This window comes from Nicotiana sylvestris, chromosome 11 (assembly GCF_000393655.2).
Source record: "Nicotiana sylvestris chromosome 11, ASM39365v2, whole genome shotgun sequence".
Lineage (NCBI taxonomy): Eukaryota > Viridiplantae > Streptophyta > Magnoliopsida > Solanales > Solanaceae > Nicotiana > Nicotiana sylvestris.
Genome location: NC_091067.1, coordinates 129,622,618 through 129,632,532, shown reverse-complemented (window position 1 = coordinate 129,632,532; position 9,915 = coordinate 129,622,618). Strand labels below are relative to the sequence as shown.

The window sequence follows — 9,915 nt, the reverse complement described above, 5'->3', positions numbered from 1 at the left end:
TCTAAAGGAAGTATCGCCATAGCATCAAAAAGTCACTAGCCACCATTGAGCTCGAAGATAGCCTGACATTGATTATCCCACAACCAGAGTCAGCGGCTGAAGAGGAAAATAGAAGTCTACGATGCCATGTGTTAGAAATATAAGATGCATGGTCCAATGGCAGAGAGCCACCCAGTGCTATCCCTGGATTCCCTGAATTGATCCCCAGGACGGGAGGAACTACCAATGTCCCTATCCCACTAACCAACCCATTCATCCCGTTTGGGTACCCCACCATGTCGGCCAATTTCACTGGTACACCTTCTAAGGTTCGCCCCCAGGCACTGTTTTCAGGAATAGCATCTATAGTGTTCACAACACCGCCAGCCTATACTATAGCGCAACCGGCACTACCTCGACAAGGCTTTGAACCTTCAACTTTCACTTTCCAAACACCCCAATTTCAACTGGACTCCACTCGGGTTACCCTAAACTCTTATCCTCAGCACCCACAATGTGAGTCTCCTATAGAACAGGACAAAGCCGTGTAGAATCTTGAACAAGAAGATATATCACAAAAAATGAAAAGTATCGAGCAAAACCTCAAGAATATGGAGGGCCTGAGTGGCCACAAGAGTGTTTCCTATGCTGATCTATGCATGTTCCCTCATGTGCATTTACCCGTTGGCTTTAAAACACCAAAGTTCGAAAAGTATGATGGGAATGGAGACCCGATCGCTCACTTAAAGCAATATTGTAACCAGCTGAGGGGTGCTGGTAGAAACGTGGAGTTACTAATGGCCTATTTTGGAGAGAGCCTTACCGGAATTGCTTCAGTGTGGTATATGGACCAAGATATCTCCCATTGGCACATATGGGATGACCTGGCCTGCGATTTTGTAAGGCAGTTTCAATATAATGTGGACATCACTCCCAATAGGAATTCTTTGACCAACTTCAAAAAGAAAGCCTCAGAAAGTTTCCAGAAATACACTATCAAATGGCGTGAACAAACGGCTAGGGTAAAACCACTGATGGATGAGGCCGAGATGGTCAATTTCTTCTTACAGGCCCAAGAGGCCAATTATTTCCAAAACATGATGTCTGCCATGGGTAAACCGTTCGTGGAGGCCATAATGATTGGAGAAATGGTAGAAAACGGCATGAAAACAAGCCGCATGATAAGTCAATCAACTATAAGAGCCACTTCCCAAGCCATCTAGAGCGGCTCGGGAGGATTAACAAACCGGAAGAAGAAAGAAGAAGGAGCCATGATGGCTTCAAGCTTGAGAAAATCTCGTCAGCCCCGAAATTATTTTGGTCCCTCTCCCAGGACCCCGCAACATTACTACCCCCACCAGGATGCAGCATACGCTATGGCCCCGCATCCTTATGTGGTAATAAATGCCCAACCACACGCAAGGCCACATCAACATTATAACCTAAACATAGCTCCACTTCCAAGAAATAACCCTCCTAACCAAGCTCTGTATAATCCTCGTCCACCACAGAACAATTACTAATTACCAATATAACCCACCCCCACCCTCGTGAACCACCCAGGAAGGATGAATTCACCCCTATTGGTGAGTCTTATTCTAGGTTATTCCTGAAGTTAGTCTAAATGGGTCTATTGCAGCCTGTACCTCCAAACAGATAGAATCCAGAATCTCCATCTTACCGACCATGTACCAAGTGCACTTATCACTCAGGGGCGGAAGGGCATGACACTGAAGATTGTTGGACCCTTAAGAGAGCATTCGAGAATCTGTTAGAACAAAAGCAGGTAATGCTAAGGGATGAGGAAGTCCCTAATGTAACCAATAACCCATTACCGGCTCACAACAATAGGCCAGTCATCGGGATGATCTGTGAGGACAAAGAATTTGACCCAGCCTTAAAAGCTATCATTTCCATCGCCAACTCTGAAAAGAAACCCAAAATGGTGGTAAAACATGCTAGAAATGAGAAGAAGATAAATTCCACTCACCAAACGGCAGAAAAGGCGATAGAAACAAAAATAGGGGCAACACCTGCCAAAAATACCATTCTTTATGTTCCTAAAGCCCCCAGGAAAGAACAACTCATGTTGAGCCCTCCTAAAAGATTTGAATAGAATAAAGCCACATTGAACATGCCAAAGATGTATGTACCAAAAGGGACTTACGTGGTGTGAAGACCAACAATTCCACCCAGGCTGGATGAGCCTATGGTCATTAGCCGCGCACCACATAAACCCATAAGAGACCCAACTGTCGTCCCTTGGAATTGCAATAAAACAGTGGTCACGTATAAAGGAAAGGAAGTTATGGGAAAAGTAAATGAAACAAACCAATCTGGGAAGTATCACAACCTAGAAGAATTGAACAAAACAAAGTAGAATCAGTTTCCACTCAAGAAGCTAGTTAACGCTAAAGAAGCGGAGGAATTTTTTAGGAAAATAAAAATCGAGTACGCTGTAATTGATCAACTTAGAAAGACTCCCTCTCAGGTTTCACTTTTGTCCTTGCTGATAAGCTCAAATGAACATCAAAAAGTGCTTCTAAAGAAGTTGAATGGGGTGTATGTTCTGATTGAGACCACGGTTGAACAATTGGAAAGAATGGCAGAGTGGTTTTTTGAGGTCAACCGAATCTCCTTCAGCCGAAATGACTAGCCACCAGAAGGAGCCGCACACAACAAAGCTCTTAACTTGACTGTCAAGTGTGAAAGATATTATGTGAAAAGGGTTATGTTAGACGGTGGGTCTGGAGTTGACACTTACCCTCTATCAACATTATAAAGGATGGAAATTGGTACTAAAAGGATCAAACCTAACAATATTTACATACATGCATTCGACGGTGTCAAGCGGGATACGACAGGGGAAATTGACTTGGTCCTAACTATTGGCCCTGCAGATTTTGAAGTAACATTCCAAGTTCTAGACATGGACACTTCCTATAACTTTCTCTTAGAAAGACCATAGATACATGCCGCGGGAGCCGTTCCCTCTACTCTCCATCAAATGGTCAAGTTCAAACATGAAAACCAAGAAATAGTTGTCCACAGAGAAGATGAACAGTCAATCTACAAGGACTCGTGTAACGACCCGATCGGTCATTTTGAGCTCTAGCATATCGTTCAGTGGTTTGAGGCCATGATCAGCTTTACTTCAGGTATTTTGACTCGTACGCATGGTCGAAATAGAATTCTTGAAAGTTTAGAGTTGATTTGGAGAGAGAATTCTCATTTCGGAAGCCTTAAGTTGAAAGAATTGACTTAGATTAGATTTTTGAGTAAAGGACCTCAAAATCGAGATTCGAATGTTCCTGCAGGTTTGTATGATGATTTCGGACTTGGGCATATATTCGGATTGGGTTTTGGAAGACCAGGGAACGTTTCGACACCTATTGTGGAAGTTAGCATTTCTGGAAGGATTTCATAAGTTTGGGTTAAAGTGCCTTTCAATTTCATCAATGTTCGTTTGAGATTCTGAGTCTGGGGATTTCTCCATATGGTGATTTTGGTATTGGGAGTGCGATCGAAAGTGAATTCGAAGGTCCGTAGGTCATTTTGGAGTCATTTGGCTAAAGATAGAAATTTGAATGTATTTGAGGAGTTTGACCGGAAGTGAACTTTTTGATATCGGGGACGGAATCTGATTCGGGAAGTTGGAGTAGGTCCGTAATGTCAAATATGACTTGTGTGCAAAATGTGAGGTCAATCGGACATGATTTCATAGGTTTAGACATCGAAATATAGAAGTTTGAAATTCTAAAGTTCATTAAGCTTGAATTGGAGTGTGATTCATGGTTTTAGCATTGTTTGATGTGATTTGAGGCTTTGAGCAGGTCCGTGTCATGTTATGGGACAGAGTTGTGTGATTTAACAGGGTCCCGGGGGCCTCGGGGTGAGTTTCGGACATGCGGGAGGAGTTGGAAGTACACTAGATTTTTTGGTGTTCTTGGCAACAAATGCAGGTCTCGCAAATGCGAGAAATTGTTCGCATTTGCGAAATTAGCATTTGCGAGAAAGGCTTTGCATTTGCGATGGAGCCTGACCTAAGGGAGAGTCCGCATTAGCGACTCATTGGTCGCATTTGCGACCTTGGCAAAGGAGACCCATGTTCGCATTTGCGATGGTTTTGTCGCATTTGCGAACCAGGTGTCGCAAATGTGACATCTGAGGCCTGTGCACAACTATTAATTTCGAAACTTAGACCGTGTAGCTCATTTCCTTTCATCTCTTGGGCGATTTTGGAGCTTTTGGAAGAGGGTTTTCACCTAGCACATTGAGGTAAGTAATTTCTATACAATATGAGTTTAAATACATAGATTATGGGTAGATTAACATGTAAAAATTAGGGAAAATCAAGGGTTTAGGTGAGAAGCTAGGGTTTTGGCTACAATGAGATTTAACCACGAAATTTGTTATAGAATTTAGTAGAAATCATATATTCTTGATGCTTAGGTTATGGATAACAACTTTCTTCAAAAAAATTCTGAATCCGGGCACGTGGGCTCGTGGATGAATTTTAGGAACCTTGCATTTAGGGTTGGGAAATTAGTTTAATAATTAGAATATGAACTCTTGAGCATGTATTGACTAGTTCTTACCCCATTTGAATAGTTTATGGATCGTTCAACTCCGATTTGGAGGTTTGAGTGCATTCTTGAATTGGGATATAGGCTTCGTAGCGAGGTGAGTCTCCTTTCTAACCTTGTAAGAGGGAATTGTCCCCATAGGTGAATTAATTGGATATGTGCTCCTATTTGTGGGGGGAAACGTACGTACAAGGTGATGAGAGTCCATGCGTAGCTACTATTATGCATAAGTCCGGGTAGTCTAGGACCCAAAAGCATGCTCTACTTGTAATATTTGGAATCTTGTTGTCGAATTAAAATGCTTAAATCATATTGAATTGGTAAATAAATTTCTAAAGGAATTAAACATCATTTTCTTGACCGTTAAAGAGAATTGTCATTTCTTTAGGTAATTGTTTTTCCCTGATGAAGTCTTGATTGACTGTTTGAATGCGTGTTTCTATGTGTACCTGCATCGCATGTGTGATTCGCGAGAGGGGTGATTGTTTATTTATATTTGACTGTGTCGCATGTATGATTTGCGAGTGAGGTAATAGATGCATCTATGGTTCGCGTCATTCGACCCTCTGGCAGTGCACAGTTTAAATATTGTTAGATCGGGCCATACGTCCTCGGCATGATTTGCGCATGCTTGTATAGCTTGCCTTGGTATTTATAAATGAGGATATTGCTTCCCCGGATTGAGAATAAATGTATAAATGATGGAAACGAATTTGGAAATTTCCTGTGAATAAAAGAATTGCTTACTTGCTTCATTTTATTGAGTTACAGTCATGTTTATAAAAATCCTTGGTTTACTATATTATTGGTGTATTATTTTGGACCACTAGTAAGTGCCGAAGTCGACCTCTCGTCTCTACTTCTTCGAGATTATATGGGATACCTACTGAGTACACATTGTTTTCGTACTCATGCTACACTTGTTGTGCATTTTTATTGCACATGCATATGTACGTCTAGTGGCCTCATTGGGCGCAATAGCATGGTTGATATGGAGACTTAGGCGAGATGCACTTCTCGAGATGGCCTACAGCCAGCAGAGTCTCTTTCTGAGTACTGTATCGTATTTTCTCTACTGTTCAATTTGTACTCCAGACGGTTATTGTACTATATTATTTTCCTAGAAATTGCTCATGCACTTGTGACACCGGGTTCTGGGATGTCTATAGGATTATTCAGTATTTTAAAACTGTTAAAGGTATCATTATTTATTTAGTGAAATTTATTAATTATTGTTTAATTGTATAAAGGAAATAATTTCAGAAATATCTAAGACGAGAAATTTCTAGTTATTTGGTGTTGGCTTACATGATAGTGGTGTCCGGCGTCATCATGACCCTTAGTGGATTTTGGGTCATGACAACATGGTATCAGAGCACTCGGTTCCCTTAGGTCTCACGAGTCATGAGCGAGTCCATTAGAGTCATGTGGATCAGTACGGAGACGTTTGTACTTATCTTTGAGACATTACAAGGCTGTTAGGAGCACTTCCTTTCTTGATTCCTCATCGTGTTGTTTGATCCCATTGAGGCTTATGCCTTCATTTCTTTCCCATTCAATCTTATATGACGTGTAGTGATGGTTCTAAATCGAGGAATTTTAATGGTACTGCAGATGTGGTGCGTGATGTTTCCCGCTGCGAATTTGACTAGGCATGAAGGATGAGAAAGGGCATGTGGGAAGTGTCGTGTGGTGATTAAACTCCTAGAAGTCCAAGTGTGGGAAATAAGAGTCGAGTAGTTGCTTAAAGGAGTGACTTTGACCAAAGTGGGAGAGTAGCAGAGTAGCATATAGGTTCAGTGGCAGGATAACTGCACACCTTGAGGAAAAGTTTAGAATGATTTGAGAAATTTAGTGGACGGTGATTGGGTCCACGTGCTTAATTTGAAATATTAGCTAGCATACAGCGGGAGATTGGATATGATGAAAATAAGTTGGTTGATATGAAGAAGGATACAACATGAATTCGGATAGGAAGATATTGTCGCACATTTAGTTGGTGTCCACAAGGAGAGAATGGACTGGTGCAGCTGGTGGATGAGCACGGGCTCAAGTGGGTAATCTACTGTGAGCAGGTCAGCGGTCGCGTGGTTGGCAAAGTTCTGCAAAGGATTTTGCTAGCCATCCGGTAAGAGGTCGAATATGTGAATGTTGATAGAGGTTCAGAGTGTTCATGAAATGCTAATGAAAGGATTTCGAGGAATCAGGCGGTTTGATTGCGCAAGGTCATATTAATAAGAGATAAAGAATCTTGGTGAATTCCAGAGTTGTGTGATAGTGGCTTCAAGCTAAGTGGGAGAGTCCCACCACCTACGGTTGGATTGCATGGTCGTCTATTTTGTGAGATTTCTGGTTGTTAGCATATTGATGGGTTATTTCAGCTAAGGGAAAAGAACATAAGAGGTTATTTGAGCAAGGAAATTGTTAAAGGTGTGCTATAGTTGGCCTTATTTACTCATGTTCAGACTTGGGGAAGGATTCAGGATTTATGCCTTGTATAGATGCGGGTTTGGAGGAAGGTAATTCGGCCGGGTGCTTCGTCGAGAGAGTGTTCATGTGCTAGAAGATTTATGGAGTTGATTATATTTGTGACCAAGTCAGAGTGTGTGGCTCTCAACAACGGTCCTAGTGGATTCAAAAGTTAAAGTGTGGTGCCTAATGATTTTGAGCCCATAAGTATGGTTGAGAATCGAGCTTTTGCAGTAGATTTATGAAAAGAGGCTTGGAAAGTTCTATGATATCTTCAGTTTGCAGTGTAACATTTGGGGGAATGAGAGAAAATAACTTCAGATTCATAGAGGAATTATCAGAATGGATGTATTAGTTGAGATGCGAATATGCGCACAAGGAAGGTATGAATTGGTTCGTGGGATTTGAGACAACATGATCTCGTGTTACAAGGCCACTCAGGATGAGTGCGGGTTGAGTACGTTATGTGTTGAATTAAGTAATTATTATTCTAAGGCAATTATAGATAAATAGGAAGAAGTTGGGATTGGTTAGCCATGGTTGAATTGGCATTCTGGTGGTAGTGATTAGTTCCTTTAGCGTGATTAAGTTATGCAAGTAATGTGATGGAACGTGTGAGGATTGTCGGCCGCCGTAATGGATTTTATTAGGAAGTGTTCTAGTATTATGGCCTATTATGTGTAGGCGAATCCCGGAAGGGCTATGGTGGCTTAGACCACTATTTGAAGATGTACATATTCTACGATTATGAGAATTCACTTGTGTGTTGCTATGGTTCTCCTGAAATAAGTTAAGTGAAAAGTTTCTATATGATGAAGTATTAATCTATTAGTGGTTCCGGAGTTATGATGAAGATCTTGTGCTATCACATATTGGCATGTTGGGTGCAGTGAGTGGTATGGAATTTGAAATTGAGGATAAAGGTTGTGGTTCGGTGTTGACATGGATGTCACGAGCTCGGATGAGCAGGAAAGGGATTCGAATGTTTAGAGTAAGCTGTCATTGTCTTCAATGTCACATGAGATCGATGTTTTGTGAAAAAGGCTTTGCATTTTGGTTAAGGATTCCTGATCGTTTTTCAGCTTTAGTACGACCGGTGGTATGGATGTACAGACATGTTATCTATTACGAAAGGTCGTGGGAGCGTGTCCCACGGGAAGGTTGTATAAGTGTGGCATGTAGTCACTTGATTGATTGAAGAATTAAACCAAGTATGAAGATTGTGGTGATATCATTAATTTGAGAATTTATGCTTGGAGGGCACTCGGTTTATTGGGTTGTGGACTATGGAGGATTACTCCGATTATGATGGTTGTTCTTGTGTGTTATGGGAAAAAGGGGGTTATTATGGACCCAGGATAGATTATTGGCCTAGTTCGGTATGATCAGAATCAGCTTGAGCTCTGTGAATGGATTTAATATGAATATAGGCTCTATATCAGGCCGGATGTGTTCATTTCAGCATAGCGCTCCTTATGGAGGAGTATTCGGATGTTGGATGTTATTTCATCGTCGGCTATTTCATGTAATGCTATATTTTTTCGTGTCAGTTGTGAACGACTTGATAATTTTCTTATGTGTTGAGGTTCCGCGTAGAAATGGTGTTATGTGAGCAGGATGGCTCTTTAGTTTCAGGACATATATCGCACCTCAGTTGTGCTTAAGTTTGTTAGCTTATAACGCTATATGTCCCCCAGGGATGGTATTATGCACTTAGCGTGTTTGAGACCGATATTCAGTATTTTGTTGTAATGAGAAATTTAGCTCAGTGTGTATCTCCTTATGTGAATTTTATGTGTGGATCGGGTGGCACCCCGCCACGGATATGTTGTTTGGAACGGGTTGCACGCCGCAACGGTGTGATGTTGAGTACATTTCCCTTTATCTGTTTTTGTGTGTTTTCTTTCCCATTGTCTGAGGAAAGTTTATATTAGTTGCGTGGGTTGAGTAGTCCTTTCCAGAGTTCGTTTCTTATGTATCACATTCGAGTTTGTAGCTTGTTGGCACATTGCGACATTATATGTGATTTTGGCAGTGTTTGAGGTGGCTTATTGCTTGGGCAACGTATACTGGGTGAGACGAGATTATTGGATCTGAGATCAGTGTGATCGGGTTATATAAAGTATATTAATGAGCAAATATCATTATTTGGTTCATAATGCGGTAATGGTTCCTGTCAGGAGAATAGACTTAATGATTTGTTGACTTAGTAGTTGGTTATGAGTTTCCACACATCTCTTCCGTCGTGTCAGTATTGCGAGAGTTGGAACAAGACTTATATATATCATGAGGTGTGTTGTGAGCATCAAATTCAGGGAATGTTGGTTATTATGATCAGAGAATGTCATTATGGCCATGTGAATGATGTGGTGCATGGTGAGAATTCAACAAAGGTATGTAGTCATGTTCTGGTACCTCATGTAATGATTGATACGATGTTCATATATTGGAAGCAGGCCTAGCAGAGAATTCCGAATGTTGGAATTGGGCTCTAAGCTTATTTGCTTGAATAAAAAGGGAATATCTTCAGAATTGATTGAGCTAATGTGCTCAACTGGGTTGTAGAAGCAAGAGTAGGTGCACGAGGTGTTAACCAATGATTTCGGATAACTCTAGTGCGGTTCTTAGCACGTTCGAGGATGAATGTATGTTTAAGTGGGGGAGAAGGTAATGACCCGACCGGTTGTTTTGAGCTCTAGCACGCCGTTCAGCGGTTTGAGGTCATGAGCAGCTTCACTTTAGGTATTATGACTTGTACGCATGGTCCGAATTGAATTCTGGGAAGTTCGGAATTGATTTGGAGAGAGAATTGTCATTTCGGAAGCCTTAAGTTGAAAGAATTGACTAAGATTGGATTTTTGAGTAACGACCTCAGAATCGG

General features: G+C 41.3%; 1 protein-coding gene across 1 annotated transcript; it reads left to right on the top strand.

The window, feature by feature from the left end:
* The first annotated feature begins 590 nt into the window (after positions 1-590).
* On the top strand, positions 591-1,202 carry LOC138881648 (uncharacterized). Its single transcript, XM_070161892.1, has one exon. The coding sequence runs from the start codon at positions 591-593 to the stop codon at positions 1,200-1,202; it is 612 nt and encodes a 203-aa protein (XP_070017993.1).
* Positions 1,203-9,915: the final 8,713 nt, after the last annotated feature.

Coding starts and splice junctions, on each gene's coding strand:
- LOC138881648 (XM_070161892.1), top strand. CDS start 591: ATGGAGGGCCTGAGTGGCCACAAGAGTGTTTCCTATGCTGATCTATGC.